Source organism: Sorex fumeus, unplaced genomic scaffold, assembly GCF_029834395.1.
Source record: "Sorex fumeus unplaced genomic scaffold, SorFum_2.1 ptg000265l, whole genome shotgun sequence".
NCBI lineage: Eukaryota > Metazoa > Chordata > Mammalia > Eulipotyphla > Soricidae > Sorex > Sorex fumeus.
The window spans coordinates 28608239-28624654 of record NW_026606322.1 but is presented as its reverse complement, the minus strand read 5'-3'; the positions used below and the strand labels follow the sequence as shown (position 1 = coordinate 28624654).

The following is a 16416-nucleotide window of genomic DNA, read 5'->3' as shown; positions in this document are numbered from 1 at the left end:
ATTTCCCGTGTTCTGAGCCACTCAGTGGGAGACACTACCCTACAGTCCATCAGAGGTGAGCACCAGAGACTGAGCACTTCCGAGATGGCAGCTCCTTCAATCTTTCCAGTGGTGTTGATGTCTTGTCATCGTCACCTGCATTTCAGGTGATGAGATACAGAGGGGTTGAGCAATTTGGCAAAGATCATTTGAAAGGGCGAAACCCTCTCTCAGGGTCAGGGAGGTGTTAGGGGTAGGGTTAGAGCTAGGGCTAGGATAAGGGTTAGGGCTAGGGTTAAAGTTAGGTTAGGACAGGACTAGGGTTAGGGCTAGACTTACTGCTAGGTTAAGGGTAAGAGAGCTAGGTCTCGGGCTAAGGTTAGAGTTAGGGTTAGGGTTAGAGTTAGTGTTAGGGGTAGGGTTAGAATTAGGGTTAGAGTTAGAGTTAGGGTTAGGATTAGAGTTAGGGTTAGTGTTAAAATTAGGGTTAGAGTTAAAGTTAGGGTTAGGATTAGAGTTAGGGTTAGGGTTAGAATTAGGGTTAGAGTTAGAGTTGGAGGTAGGGTTAGAGGTAGGGTTAGGGTTAGAATTAGGGTTAGAGGTAGGGTTAGAGTTACAGTTAAGGTTAGAATTAGGTTTAGAGTTAGGTTAGGGTTAGAGTTAGGGTTAGGGTTGGAATTAGAGTTAGAGTTAGGTTAGGGTTAGAGTTAGGGTTAGGGTTAGAATTAGAGTTAGAGTTAGGTTAGGTTTAGAGTTAGGGTTAGGGTTAGAACTAGCGTTAGTGTTAGATTTAGGGTTAGGGTTAGAATTATGTTAGGGTTAGGGTTAGGGTTAGAGGTAGGGTTAGAGTTAGGGTTAGGGTTAGAATTAGGGGTAGAGTTTAGGTTAGGGTTAGAGTTTTGGTTAGATTTAGTGTTAAAGTTAGTTACAGTTAGGTTAGGGTTAGATTAGGGTTAGACATACGTGGTTTCCAGGAAGTTTCTATGTCTAGGAGCGTCTGGGGTCTTTATCATAGCTGCACATCTTTCCAGACCAAAGTAGGCTCTGGCATTCGCCTTTCTCTCTGTTCTTGCTGTTGTGTGATATGACATGCAAATGTTTTTTCTGATTTTTTTTAAATTTAGAAAGCAATGGATGATATTGTTATTAGCTAAAAATCTTGTATTCTCAAGGTATATTCCTTAAGACTGTAAAAAGAAGACTTGAAAATATACTTTTATAGACACCAAGAAACAAAAACGAATTAGGGTTAGAGTTAGGGTTACAGTTAGAGTTAGGATTAGAATTAGGTTAGGGTTAGGTTTAGAGTTATAGTTAGGTTAGGGTTAGGCTTAGAGTTAGAGTTAGGGTTAGAATGAGGGCTAGAGTTAGGGCTAGGGTTAGAGTTAGAATTAGGATGAGAGTTAGGCTATGGATAGGGGTAATGATAGGGCTAGAGCTATGGCTAGAGTAGGATTAGGGTTAGAATTAGGGGTAGGGTTAGAACTACAGTTATATTAGCACTAGGTTAGTGCTAGCCTGTGACTAAATTAAGGGTGAGAGAACTCAATCTAGGGCTAAGTTTTTTCTTCGGGTTAGGATTAGGTCTAGATTTAGGACTAGAACCATGGTTTAGTTTCGATCTAGGTCTATTCTTCGAGCTAAGACTAGGGTTAGAGTTAGGACTGAGTTGCCTTTGTGGGAGGTCACGGCACCCCTTGCAATGTTCAGGGGTTACTCCTCGCTCTAGACTCAGGATCAACTACTAACTAAGCTCATGAGACCATATCAGGTGCCCGGGATTGAATGCAGGTCAGCCACATGCAAAGCCCCATGTCCTGCTCTTTGTACTCTCGCTCCTGCCCCTATGGCTGAGTTTTCTCCTTGTTCTGGGCCGCCCTGGGTAGTTTCTTTTTGGGGGGGGTCACACCTGGCAATGCACAGGGGTTACTCCTGGCTCTGCACTCAGGAATTACTCCTGGTGGTGCTCAGGGGACCATATGGGATGCTGGGAATCGAACCCAGGTCCGTTGCGTGCAAGGCAAACACCCTACCCGCTGTGCTATCTCTCCAGCCCTGCCCCTTGGGGTAGTTTGGCTGCAGAACCTGCACCCGTGCCTTGTCTTTGCCACAGATTCTCATTTCTTGCTGAGTCTGTATTTTTGGCATTGCCAAGTGCAGCATGGCAAGCACTGTTTGGCTCCTGTTCGCTCTGGACCGGTAATAATGGGGAGCAGTTGGAAGCTCCCACTGCTTTGGGCAGCTGCAGTTGCAGGGGGTGGAGAATTAAGCGAGCGTGGGTCCCTCGGGCCACTTGGAGAAGCGTGTGCCAGCCGCTCCATTAGAATGGCGGTAGGGACCGGGCCAGGCCCATTATCCCTTGGCGCCTGGATTTCTTTACATGGTTAGGCCTCCCCTGGGCCTGGGAAACACAAAGGAAGAAACGGTTCTACTTCCCCTCATTCTGAGCTGAAACCCAAGAAGGGGGAAAACTCTCTCCAGGTGAACAAACAGCAGCCCCCAGCCCAGCCCCCGGACACTATTTTAGGTCTGGTTCAGTGAGAGAGAGTTTCTGCTTCCTGTGCAGGTGAGTGCTGAAGGGAAGGAAGAATGTTGAGCCATTCCAGTTTAAACTTAAAAAAAAAATAAGTGTTTTGGCTACACCTGGCTGTGTTCAGGGTTAACTCTGGGCTCTGTGCTCAGGGACCATTCCTGGTGGGTCTCTTGGGTCTATGTGGGGTTCTAGGGATGGAGCTTGAGTTGGCTTCCGGCCCAAGTTAGTGCTTGACTAACTCCCGGCAAGGGCTCTCCCCACTGAGCTATCTCTCCGGCCTCACCACACTTTATTTTATTTTTTGGGTCACTCCGGGGATGCACAGGGATTCCTTCTGGCTCTGCACTCAGGAATTACTCCTGGCAGCGCTCAGGGACCATATGGGATGCTGGGAATCAAACCCAGGTTGGCCACATGCAAGGCTAACGCCCTACCCACTGTGCTATCACTACCGCTCGTCCACTATACAACGTTTGGAGGGGCATTTCTGCTCCTCCCTAAACATTATTGTCTCCTCCCTGGAAAGGGCAGGCCTTTATTCTATCACTTAATCACTTAATCACCGGAAAACCAGCAGGACCGTAAATCAGTGTCATTTTCCAGCTTATGGAAGAAAGCACTAGGGACAGATCCCAGGTCTCCGTTTCTACTTGGAATGTAGGAATTCACCCATCTTCAGTATCCAACATTTCCTAAGTGGGGGAGGGGGGTAGTGGGGGGGAAGTTCTGAGTTAAAAGGCTATTGAATGGAGAGTATCATGCTAAGTGAAATGAGTCAGAAAGGGAGGGACAGACAAAGAAGGACTGCACTCATTTGTGGAATATAAAGTAACAGAATGGGAGGCTAACACCCAAGGATAGTGGAGATAAGGACCAGGAGGATTGCTCCATGGCTTGGAAGCCAGCCTCACATGCTGGGAGAAAGGGCAGCTCAGATCGAGAAGGGACCACCAAGTAAAGGATGCTTGGAGGGCTCGCTCGGGAGAGGAGATGCGTGCTGAGAGTAGACTATAGACTGAACGTGATGGCCATTTAATATCTGCATTGCAAACCACAACACCCTAAAGGAGAGAGAGTAAAAGGGAATGAGCCTGCCACGGGGTGGTGCTGGGGTGGGGGTGGTGGGAGGGACACTGGGAACATTGGTGGTGGAGAACGGGTACTGATGGAGGGGTGGGTACTCAATCATTATATAACTGAAATGTAAAATAAATAAATGAATAAATAAATAATAAAAGGCTGTTGATTGGGGGGGGGAAGGGCAGGGGAAGGCTTCTGATGTGACATCGAACGGGGGCTGGTTGGTTTTCCCAACTGTTTCTGACCCTTTTATTGTTCAGGGGAGAGAATGGCTAACTTGGCCCACCTGAGCTGGAAAAAGGGAGTGTAGCTTTTCTGTGTGAGGTGTGAGCCCCACAAGGGACTCTGGATTTCGGGGGTGTGTGAGGAATGTTAGCTGGCCTCCTAAGAAAGAGAACGGATGTTTCATTTAGGTGTTTGGGGCCAGTGAGGAGGGAATCCATTCCCTTTTAGCTTCTCTAATACCAAGGATGTTCGTCAAATAATTTTCTGGGCTGCTAGCTGGTGACCAAACAAGGGATCTGTTTTATAGAGGATCTGTAGCCTTTGAAAGATGGAAGGAGAATCTTCAACCAACCCTTTTCAAAATAGAGCCGTGAGGGGTCAGAGAGCTAGCACAGCAGGGAAGGCGCTTGCCTTGTGAGCAGCTGACCCGGGTTCAATCCATGACAACCCATATTCACTACTGAGCACTGCTAAGTATGGCTCCAGCTCAAAAAGCAAAAGAGGGCAGTCCCAGCACTGCATTTGTTCAGAGCGATTTTTAAAATTTTTTCTTTTCTTTTTTGGGTCACATCTAGTGGTGCACAGGGCTTACTCCTGGCTCATGCACTCAGGAATTACTCCTGGCAGTGCTCAGGGGACCATATCGGATGCTGGTAATCAAACCTGGGTCGGCTGTGTGCAAGGCAAATGCCCTACGTGCTGTGCTATTGCTCCAGCACCCAGAGTGATTTTTTTTCCATCTCCACTCCCTCTGTTTGGGTAATGGTAAATGTGTATACAGGCCTACAATGGTGGCATTATATACATACATCACGTGTACATGTATGTATATTAAAGTCTATTCACACCTTGTTGTTTTATGTTTTGGGAACCACATCCAGCAGTGCTTAGGGCTTACTCCTGACTCAGTGCTCAGGAAACCCTCCTGGCTGGGCTTGGACAACCATAGGCAATGTCTGGGATGGAACTTGGGATGACCACATGCCATGCCCACTGTGCCATCTCTCCAGCCCCTACTGTTACATTTTTTTCTTTTTGGGTCATACCCAGCGATGCACAGGAATTACTCCTGGTTCATGCACTCAGGAATTACTCCTGGCGGTGCTCGGGGGACCATATGAGATGCTGGGAATCGAACCTAGGTCAGCTGTGTGCAAGGCAAACGCCCTCCCCGCTGTGCTATTGCTCCAGCCCCCGTACTGTTACATTTTAAATGGAAGGGCTGTCAGTTCCTTGTGGGGCCTTTAAGGCTCATGCTAATGTGGGCCCGGAAATTAGACTCAGATGAAGGAAATTTAAGGGTGTCATACACACCGTGCCAGGAGGAAGCCTTGGCAACTGCAGAGGGCGCGTGGGGAGGAGCTAGGAGCTGTCCCAAAGAGGTGGAGAGGAGAGAGTGAAGGGAGGGAGCGAGAGGAAACTGAGGCAGAGAGACCAAGAAAGGCAGCAGGGGCAAGGCCCCTTCTTGGGTGCCGCACCCACCAAGGCCTTCCTGCTGAGCTTGAATGAAGGTCCAGTTCAGAACTGGGCCAGATGTGCCCATGGTGGTGGCAGGCACCAGCCATCCTCTCTGTCCCCTGCTGGCATGTGGCAGCCTGGGTAGAATGGGGGATAAAGCCCTTTATCCAGAAAGTTCCATCCGTGCAAGGCTCTGTGGTTGCCACGGAGACCTTCAGCACAGATCCCTCTCTGGCCTGGGCTCTGCCGGACCCCCAGGGAGGCCCCTGTCCCATGTAGGCCGGTGGGCCGCACCAGCTCCTCATTGTCTCCCACCTGGAAACACCCTCCCTTGCCTTCTCGCCCTTGGTCAGACTCTTTCTAGATACCGGGACCAGAATCCCACTGTGACATTCAACTGCAGGAAGCTGACACCAAGTCTGACCGCTGTCCGCCTGCTACGGTTACATCTGCCCAGGGCAGGTAGGAGAAAGCGGGTATGAGGAGAAGCCGCAGACCAGGAGGGCCAAGGAAAGGGCTAAGGCGGGGAGTGTCGTTGGCGTATTGAGGAAACAGGTAGAAAACTCCCCCATCACCCTGCAGCTTGGATGCTTGTTTGAGTGATCTGCAAAATGGGGAAAAAACTGACCCCGTGTGGCCGAAGGTGTGAGCAGGTGCAGGGATGGGAAGTCACGGTAAAGGAATAAAGGCCTTACAGGTACAAGCCCTGGGTTTGATTCCCACCCCCCACTGCAGCCCCGCGTGGCTAGCAGGGGCTCAACTGCCCACATGAGGGCCATGGTCCTTCCCAATATTCTGCTCAGCTGTATCCACGCAGGAAATACCACTTAGGCATATCTGGGCCTCCGGGGGCTGGAGAGATAGTAGAGTGGACAGGGCACACTTGCTTTGCACACAGCCAGCCTAGGTTCGATCCCCGGCATCCCATAGAGTTCCTCAAGCAGCGCCAGGAGTGATTCCTGAGAACAGAGCCAGGAGTCAGCACTGAGCATCACCAGGTGTGACACCCCCCCCCCCCAACAAATAAAGAACTTTTTGTGGCTCTCTGGGAGAAAGCTGGGGAGAGACAAAGGTGTGGTCACTGTGTAGAGTGCCATGTCCCGGGACTGGAGGATGGACTTAACTGGTGTCTGACTTTACCTTTCGGGGGTACTCCCAAGTGGTGCTCTGGAGACGCGGGAACCTTTCCCGGTGTTTCTAGGCCAGCCAGAGGGGAGCTCATTGTGAGAACCCGAGGATAAGGTGCTGCTTCGGCCCCCTAGAGCATAGCGCCAGGGGTGACCCAGGTCACCCCAGCAGTGCTCAGGGGCACCCAGAGTTTCACCTCATGATGTCCACAGAACCATTTGGTGCCCAGGATTGAACCACGTCCACATCAGTCCAGGGCTCTTCCTTAACCCCTGCACCATCTCTGCTGCTCTGATTCTACCTCACCCCTCCCCCTCCTTTTTTTTTGTGTGTGTGTGTCACACCCAGCAATGCACAGGGGTTACTTCTGGCTCATGCACTCAGGAATCATTTCTGGGGGTACTTGGGGGACCAGATGGGATGCTGGGAATCGAATCCAGGTCGGTGGCGTGCAAGGCAAATGCCCTACCCTCTGTGCTATTGCTCCAGCCCCTCCTTTTTTTTTTTTTTCATTTTTTGGTTTTGGGGCCACACCCAGCGATGCTCAGGGCTTGGTCCTGCCTCTGTGCTCAGGAATGACTCTTGGCAGGCCCAGGGAACCATAATGTAGGATTCCGGGGGTCGAACCCAGGCAAGTAAGTGTCCTCCCCTCTGTACTATCTCTTCGCCCTCCCTCCCCCATTCCCCTGGACATCACTTTTTGATGTTGGTGCTTCGGACACACCGTCAGGAGCAGCCTTGCTCTAACGCCTCAGGAACTGCCCTGCCCTGCTTTCGGCAGTTCTCCAGATGGGTTCCCCAAGACAAAAGACAAAGCACCTTTCCTGGAAGAGAACTGCAAACACAGGAGCCGGGCAGGTCCTGGAGTATGTGTGCACGAAAGGGTGCAGCCCCTTATCTACAGCGGGAGGGAGTGGAGGCGGCAGAGGGGGTGGCGGGCGGACAACACAATGGAAGGCCTCTCACTTCCCAGAAGCCGGCTTGTGAAAAGGGCCCCAGGTGGTAGGGGACTTTGGCACACGGATGTGGGGGCTCATATCCTGTGCCCAGAGTGACTCAGGCCCCCTGAGTGCCAGGGGTTTCGTGAAGGCCTCCTGGCACCAGAAGAGAAAGAGGAAGAATCTGCAGCCCGTTTGACTTTTTTTTTTTTTGCGGGGGGGTGGTGTTTAGGGTCACTCCCGATGGTACTCAGGGCTTACTCCTGAGCTCCGTGCTCAGGGATTACTCTTTTTTTTTTAAACATTTTTTGAATGTTAAAATTGAATCACTGTGCTGGAGCGATAGCACAAGGGGTAAGGCATTTGTCTTGCACACGGCCAACCCGGGTTCAATTCCTCCACCCCTCTCAGAGAGCCTGGTAAGCTACCAAGAGTATTTTGCCCACATGACAACGCCTGGCAAGCTACCCGTGATGTGTTCTATATGCCAAAAACAGTAACAATAAGTCTCACAATTTGTTATGAGACGTTACTGGTGCCCGCTCGAGCAAATCAATGAACAACGGGAGGACAGTGCTACAGCGAATCGCTGTGAGATACAGTTACAAGCTTTCATATTTGAGTTATAATCATCATCACTGTCATCATTATCACTGTCATCCCGTTAATCATCGATTTACTCGAAAGGCGCCAGTAACATGTCCCTTTGTCCCAGCCCTGAGATTTACGGTGATCAAACACCCATCCCTCCACTAGTGCATATTCCCTACCACCAATATCCTCAGTTTACCGCCCCCCCTTTCCAGCCCTCCCCCTGCCTCCATGGCAGACAATTTCCCCCATACTCTCTTTCTCCTTTTGGGCATTACGGTTTGCAATACAGTTACTGAGAGGCTATCACATTTGGTCCTTATCTACTTTCAGCACACATCTCCCCTCCCAAGCGATTCCTCTAACCATCATTGTCTTAGCGATCCCTTCTCTATCCCAGCTGTCTTCTGGGGGGAGCTCATGAGGCAGGCTTCCAACTAGGGGGCAATATTCCTGGCCCTTGTGTTCAGGGCTCACTCTTGGCGGGGCTTGGGGGACCCGACACTGTGCTGTGCTGGGGATGGAATCAGAATCGGCTACGAGCTAGGCAATACCCTGCCCGCTGCTCTGGCTCTCCGGCCCCAGGATATTTTTGAATTCTCCATAAACGCTACCAAACCCGGAGCCATTATGGAACTGCTAGAGGTGGCCATGTCCTCCTTCTCCTTTTCCATGGAGTTCATGAGAGTCCAGAATATTCCCAGCCCTTCCCGATCTCTAAGGAATGAATTATAACAGAGGCCTTCTTCCGGGCGTGGGGGGTAGAAAACATTAAGCCACAAATAGGGAGCTGGATGCCAACAAAGCATTTTGGGCCGACTGACCTGGGCAAAAGGCCCAAAGTGAACATGAGCAAAAAGGCGCTTGCACCATGGCGCTTGGCAAAGCTTAGGGCGATGGCATGTGGGCTGGGCATTCCAACCTGCCCAACCGCCCCTCCCCCACAGGGGGAGCTGTGAAGGAGGAGGGCTTTGGGGAGTGCTGAGATTCAGAAGAGGAACTTTCTGGAATGGGAATGAGGGATCTTCCCCCCACACCCTCCCTTGGCCTCTCATGTAGAAGAGGGGTCGACTGGCAGGGGATGGCTGGGAACCTGGAAAAGGTGCTCGTGGGAGCCCGCCATGCCCGGGATGACCTTGACCTTGTGGGTTCGACACGGGGAGGGATGAGTCGTGGCAGGGGAGAAACGTTCCTGTCTGTGGTTTGCTAGGGCAGCCCAGACCTGGGGGTGCTGGGGTGAGCTCATGGGGGCAGCTGGGGGCTCTGCCCTTCCCTCCCCCCCTTTCCTTTGCTGGTATCGTTGAGATGCCTGAGTGTGTGTGTATGTGTGAGTGTGATATATGTGTGCGTGTGTATGCAGGTGCATGTGTGTATGTGTGCATGTGCATGTGTGTGCGGGTATATGTACGTGTGTGTATGTGTGCGTGTGTGCATGTGCATGTGTTTGTATGTGTGTGTACGTGTGTGTGTCTCACACATTTGTGTTACAGCAGGGAGCACAGTGGTATTACGAGGGATTGTGGCCATGAGGGGTGATGCCAGAAATTAAATTTACAGCCTCATGCAATGCTGGGCAGACTGCCACTGAGTCACATCCTGGCCCCTATATCTGGCCCCTCCTCGTTTTTTTTTGCGGGGGCAAAACTTGGGGAGACAGGCCATGTGCCCAGGGTCTGGTTCTATGCTTGGGGAGCACTCCTGGCAGTGCTCAGAGAGCACTCCTGGTAGTGCTCAGGGAGCACTCCGGGTGTGCTGTGGATTTGAACCAGGGCTGGCCTCTTGAAAAGCAAGTGCTTTGGCACTAGACTGTCTCTCCAACCTATCATCTTCCCTCTTTTCAGCGACACCCCGCTCTGCCCTATTTCCTGCCTTCCACTGGAGACACCTGAGCCCCAGAAACCTTCCCTCTCAGCCCCTCGTTTCTGCAGAGCAGCTCCCCACCCTTCTGAGGTTCTGTACCATAGCTCCATCCTGTGGATTCTGGTCACCTGCAATTGTTCCATCTCATGGGGGGGGGCGGCCTCCTACCTCCCCACCTTGCTGGACCCCAATAACCTACCATTCCCTTGGCTCCTTTCCCTGGCCTCTGCTCATTTCCATCCGTCTATTAAGCCTGGTGTCTCTTTCCCCCATTTCCAACACACTCTCACTCGAGATGCTCACTTTTCAATTTGTCGGACATGCGAAGAAATTCCATTTCCAACAACCTACAGTCCGTCTGCCTGTGTGTGCTCACCCGTGTCCTTGCATGCTGCAGCCACTCCCAGCTTGACCCCCATCATCATCTTTTTGGTCTCCCTCCTGGACTTCTGGCCTGGAAACTCACATCCTGTTTATTTTCTTATCTTCAATGCATTATTACAAGTGGCATCAGGCTATGCCATGGCCACTATAGTTGGTGGTCGGGACACAGCGAGTGGACAGCACAGGGTCATTTCAGGCCTGGAGATCAGACAGTCAAGGAGGCATTGGAGAAAGACCTGGTCCCTTGCCTTTTTTTTTTCTCTGCCTTTCATTCTTTTATCTGTCTGTCTTTTATGCACATTTGTTTATTTATCTATTTGTTTATTTATTTTTGATGGAATAACCATGAGATGGGCTGGAGTGATAGCACAGCAGTAGGGCGTTTACCTTGTATGCGGCCGACCTGGCCGACCCGAGTTTGATTCTTTCGCCCCTCTCGGAGAGCCCGGCAAGCTACCAAAAGTATCTTGCCCGCACGGCAAAACACTGGACTGAGCCTCCAGTTCAGTCCAAAGAACCTCCAGTACTGCTCAGTTCATTGCTGAAAATCTCGACACCTGCATGGTATTAGCACACAGGGGCCTGGGAGACTGGGAACTCAGCCACTTCTTTGCACTGCCTTCTGTACCTCACCTGTCAACTGAGCACATAGATGTTTTCCCGAAGGTGTGCTCCGCCAAATAGGGGGTCTTCTACCTATCAGGGTCTACAGGGGAGCTCGGGTCTCTACATGCATATGGGTTGTAGTTTGGTGGAAATGATGCAGTTGTGTTCACTGGGGACAGACGGTCCATGGTCCTCCCGTTGTTCATCGATTTGCTCGAACGGGCCCAGTAATGTCTCCATCATGAGACTTGTTGTTACTGTGTTTGGCATATCGAATACGTCATGGGTAGCTTGTCAGGCTCTGCTGTGCGAGTGAGATACTCTTGGTAGCTTGCCGGGCTCTCCGAGAGGGGCGGAGGAATCGAACTCGGGTCGGCCATGTTGGCTGCGTGTAAGGCAAACGCCCTACTGCTGTGCTATCGCTCCAGCCCAGGGACAAAGTGATGGATTTAGGGCCAGAGTAATAGTACATCAGGCAGGTCGTTTGCCTTGCACATCGCCCACCTGGGTTCTATCCTCATCATCCCATATGGTCCCCCAAGCACCATCAAGAGTGATTCCTGGGGCTGGAGTGATAGTACAGCCAGTAGGGTGTTTGCCTTGCACGTGACTGACCCAGGCTCGATTCCCAGTATCCCATATGGTCCCCCAAGCACTGTCAGGAGTAATTCCTGAGTGCAAAGCCAGGAGTAACCCCTGAGCATCACTGAGTGTGACCCAAAAAAGACAAAAAAAAAATAAAAGGTGAATCTTGAGTGCAGAGCCAGGAGTAACCCTTGAGTATCACCAGGTGTGACCTCCAAAGCCAACTAAAACCAAAAAAAAAAAAAAAGTAAAAATACTGATGGATGGAAAGGGACAGTCCAAGGATAGTGGACATGTCTGCCCCACTTGCGTAAGAGAAAGTGGGACAGGCCACACTTCCCACCTTGTCCAGGCCCCCAGTCCCTTCCAGCTGGGGACTCTGTGCCTCCAAGGTCTTACCACCTGTGCCCCCTTGGGTGAATAGTAACTGGTGGAACATAAGCGTAGGCCAAAGTCAATTCCCAGAAGAGATTTCATTGGGATGGAGCGATAGTATAGCAGGTAGGGCATTTGCCTTGCATGCATCGACCCAGGTTCGATCGCCAGCATCCCATATGGTCCTCTGATTACCGCCAGGAGTAATTCCTGAGTGCAGAGCGAGGAGTAACCCCTGAGCATCACCAGGTGTGACTCAAAAAGCAAACAAAAAAAAGAGAGAGATTTCACATTGCAGCCAGCTGCTGTTCCCGCGTGGGGTGGACACAAATGTTTGAATGATGAATCTGAGACCCCAGCCTGGTGGTACCAGCCTGGGGGACTTCATGGAACTGGCCTGGGGGTCGCATCTGACTGACCCTGCATTCCTTGGTGGGGCTCAAAAATGGGGTACTGACATCCCCCAAGGAGGGCAAGATTTTTTGACTCTGGGGTGACTTGAGGGTCAATCAGGGACCCCCGTGTGTCCTGCAGGAAGACCCTGATTCATGGTCTTTGGCCCTCTGAGGGGCCTCTCCCCGACCTCTGGGGGCCTGGCAGGGCATCTCGTGAGATGAATGTCTAGTTGCTCTCTAGCATCAGGTTTTACTTCTCTAGGGGATGTTAACTTAGTGGAGCGGATTTCTCCATCCACTCAGGATGACTTGGTGATTTTCGGGGCATAGGGTATTGAGTGAGAGAGTTCACTGTGGTGTCATGTGGCCATGCATGCGTGCTCCTCACCTTCATCTTTGGAACATTCTGGAGGGGCAGGTGTGGCTCGACTGTGACTTCTGGGGAGCAGCTGGAGGTTGCCTGGGCCGGGGGTAGTGCCCTGAAAGGTCTCTGAACACCGGCCAGGAACCGCTCTAGCCCTGCCCTGCTGTGTGGGAACCGGGGCACTCTGGAAGGGCCTCGTCCTCCCCTCAGAGGCGCTGGGCTGCCAAATGTCTCCCACACACCTCACCAGAAAGCCCCTGGCTCCTCTCCCAGAGGTCTCATGGCTGACCTCCTGAGGTGTGAGAGGGAGGAAAGGAATCTGCGGGCGGGTGAACCTTCCTGCTTTCTGAGAAATAGCGCAGGCCGCCCACCCGCACCTGCTGGGCCTTCTTCCCTGATCTCTCATGAGCCAGGGTCCCAGCACTCTCCCCAACTCCGCCTGCTGAGGCCAGGGTGGAGCCTGGACTCATCTCCATGCCTGATGTAACAGACTCTCACACACTGAGAGCCTAGAAACCACGGAAGCTCCTTCTTCCCATTACTGAGGTGACAAACGTGAAATCAGGGTGTTGATGGGGCCACGTTGTCTCCTTCCTGGACTTGTCTGGCTTCTATGGCTGCCGCCATCTTGGGCACAGGTTGGTTTACAGCCACCGTCACTTCCGGTGTCTTTGTCTTCCCTCTTCTGTGTCTCCTTTTCCTCTCAGGACACCTGCCATCTGGGATTAAGGGTCTTTCCACTGCAGGAGGGCGGTTTTTTTTCTTACATTTTTAAAATAGTAGGTACAGTATCTGAGGGAAACGTTACAGAAATTCCAACTTTAAAGGTTTCCTCCATCATATTTGAATCATGAGTTTTGTAGGGTAATATTTTTTTTATTTGTTTTGGGGTTATACCTGGTGGTGCTCTGGACTTATTCCTGGTTCTGCACTTAGAGATCACTCCTGGTTTGGCCTCAGAGATTCCTGGCTGAGTCTGGGGTACCATATGGGGTGCCAGAGATTAAACTCAGGTTGGCTGCACACATGGCAAATGTCGTACCCTCTGTATCATCTCTCTGGCCTCAAGGTAACATATTATTTACCGGAAATTTTATACTATTATAATAATATAAGATGAAAAAAATTATGGCATCAGAATTGCAGAATTTTACTCCCCTAGTCTGCCCAATTTCTGCTGAGAAATCTGATGATAGCCTTATTTGGTATCTTTGTATATTATATATTTCAAGCTATTGGTCTTTAATTTTTTTAAGTTATGGCTATTGATAATTTAATAATAGTGTGGCTTGGATATGTCTTGTTGCATTTAGGAAACTAGGTATTCTAAGATCTAGTTATTCTTGCAGGAGGGCTTCTTCTGAACTATTTTTCCTCTGCAGTGGAGGTTGCCTGGGCTGGGGGTAGTGCCCTGAAAGGCCCTTTCCACAGAGAGCCTCATTCTCAAGTTCCCTGTGGGCGTGAATTGTGTGAGAACCCTATTTGACACAGCCCCACCATCCACCCTTCGCCCTCTCTTCAGAGAAGGGCCCCGTGTGTTGGCTTGCAGACCCAGGAAATGTTCCCTCCAGTGGAAGGGAATCCCACTTCCTCCCCAAGGGCCTGGTCTCCAGAGTGCCTGGGTCTCTTTCAGGATGGGCCTCTCCACGCCTGGGGATTGCACTTTGTGGCATCTGCCCCAAGGGTATAGGAAACTTTATTTTGAAAAGACGTTTGCACACCTATATTTATTGAAGCTCTGATCACAATAGTCAAAATCAGGAAACAACCCAAGTGTCTAGAAACTGGATAAACAAACTATGATACATATACACAATGAAAATAAGAAAAGGTGAAATAATGCAATTTGCTGCTGTGTGGGTGAAACTGGAGACTATAAAGCCATGAAGTGAGTTAGGAGATACAGAATGATCAGCGGGTAGGGCGTTCGCCTTACAAGCGGCCAACATAGCCGACCCGAGTTCGATTCCTCCGCCCCTCTCGGAGAGCCTGGCAAGCTACCGAGAGTATTCGATATGCCAGACACAGTAACAACAAAGTCTCCAATGGAGACGTTACTGGGCCCGCTCGAGCAAATCGACGATCAACGGGAGGGCCTATACTCCTCCTATACTCCTCTCTGTATGATATGTGGGATATAAAAAAAATCACAAGATGCCCTCACTAATTCTTCCCTGAACTTGTGGACTTCTGATCCATCTCTGAGTCCTTCCTGAAGGGCAAGAACTCTCTGAGCATCCTTCCAGGACTAAAATTTCAGCCCACACAGGAGAACTGGCCTGTTTTGGCCATTGCCCCTCTGTTCCCCTCCAGTCTGGGCCCTGTTGGGCATCTTTACATAGGCTAAGCAAGGGCTCACTCTCTGGCCCTTTTCCCAGGGGGAAGCTGAAGTCCTACAGCTCCAGAGGCTGTGAAGGTGTGCGAGGTCCTGGGTCCCTTATAACCCGGCTGAATATTTTCCAGGTTACATAACCAAACTCCTGCAGAACCACACCGCGTACGCCTGTGACGGCGACCACTTGAACCTCCAGTGCCCTCGGCATTCTACGATAAGTGTCCAATCGGCATTTTATGGGCAAGATTACCAAATGTGTAGTACCCAGAAGCCTGCCTCCCAAAGGGAAGACGGCTTAACCTGCGTGGCACCCACTACATTGCAGGTATTGTCTCTCCCTGATGTAAGTGGGGGGAATGGTTTGTGTGTGTGATTGTGTGTGTGTGTGTGTGTGTGTGTGTGTATGCACACACACAAGTGCTAGTAGCGATCTAGTTCAGCTATCAGAAAGAAGCATGGTATCTCACAGGTATACAAGCCACACATCTTGCAGGCGAGCTGTTGTTAGCTTCTCCAAGGACCCTTCCCCACAAATGTTTCTGTCCCCTAGACACACGGGCAGTAGGCGTTTACCCATGGGCGTGCTACCCCAGAAACTCAAGTCAGGCTCCCTTACCCCATCAATCCCTGCAAATTAGGGGGCACTGTCGTTCCTTTGGGAGTCACTCCAAGGCTCAATCCAGGAGCCTGAGACAGGCTTTTCTTCTTCGGCTTTCTAGAACATGCTAACATGTATGTACAATGGCCTTCAGTTTCTTTATGATTTGTTTCTCCGGGTACATGGATTGCGTTACTCTCACTTGAAGCTCATTAGCCTCTGCCGAGTCATCCTTTGACTGGGTAGTGGACAGGAACGGGGGCTGTGGTGTCTCAAGAAATAGTTGGTAGAGGAAGACCAACGTTACCAAGGCCAGAAGGGGAATCACCATTTCCATGATGGTTTTTGGCGACTCCTGACTTTTTGGTTTTCCGAGCAATGTTATGTCCCATGATGCCCTACACTAATTGATGTGTATTTAGTTGGCTCAGAGAGATAATCCAGTGGCCCTGAATTTTGCTGATGCCTCCACAGTGCCATATAAATATATTGAAATATTAATTTTAATAACGAATTAAAGTTAAAGTCAGGTTGATGAAAGCGAGAATATGTCTGGATGCGGGGGGGGGGGGCACTTGGCTGCCAGTTTGATTTTGTCACACTGAAGAGAGTTGCCTCAGTGGATTCAGGAGAAAGGGAATTTCTTGGATTTGATTGTCTCTTAAGCCCCCCTCCCAGACACAGAGAACCAACTCACACGCAAAAGGAGAGTTTCCATTTTTTCCACAGTACTCACCACTTCTGGCCTAAGTCTCATGATATCTGGGCAGTCATGTGCTTAGTCATGTGATTGGCCACTCATTTGGCCACCAAAAGAATGCTTCAGTGGGGCTGGAGAGATAGCACAGCGGGTAGGGCGTTTGCCTTGCACGTGGCCAACCCAGGTTTGATCTCCAGCATCCCATATGGTCCCCTGAGCACCGCTAGGAGTAACTCCTGAGTGCAGAGCCAGGAGTAACCCCGTGCATCGCCGGGTGTGACC

At 50.7% G+C, this 16416-nt stretch overlaps 1 protein-coding gene across 5 annotated transcripts in view; it reads left to right on the top strand.

Moving 5' to 3' along the window:
- Positions 1–16416, top strand: part of EVA1C (eva-1 homolog C) — a 94322-nt gene that overhangs the window by 24652 nt on the left and 53254 nt on the right. For 4 of the 5 annotated variants that reach the window (XM_056109336.1, XM_056109334.1, XM_056109333.1 and 1 more), the window contains exon 2: positions 14965–15161. The exons of the other annotated variant lie outside the window; for it this stretch is intronic. In XM_056109336.1, the coding sequence (XP_055965311.1) occupies positions 14965–15161 (197 nt within the window). The remainder of the gene's footprint in view (positions 1–14964; positions 15162–16416) is intronic. 5 annotated transcript variants of the gene reach the window in all.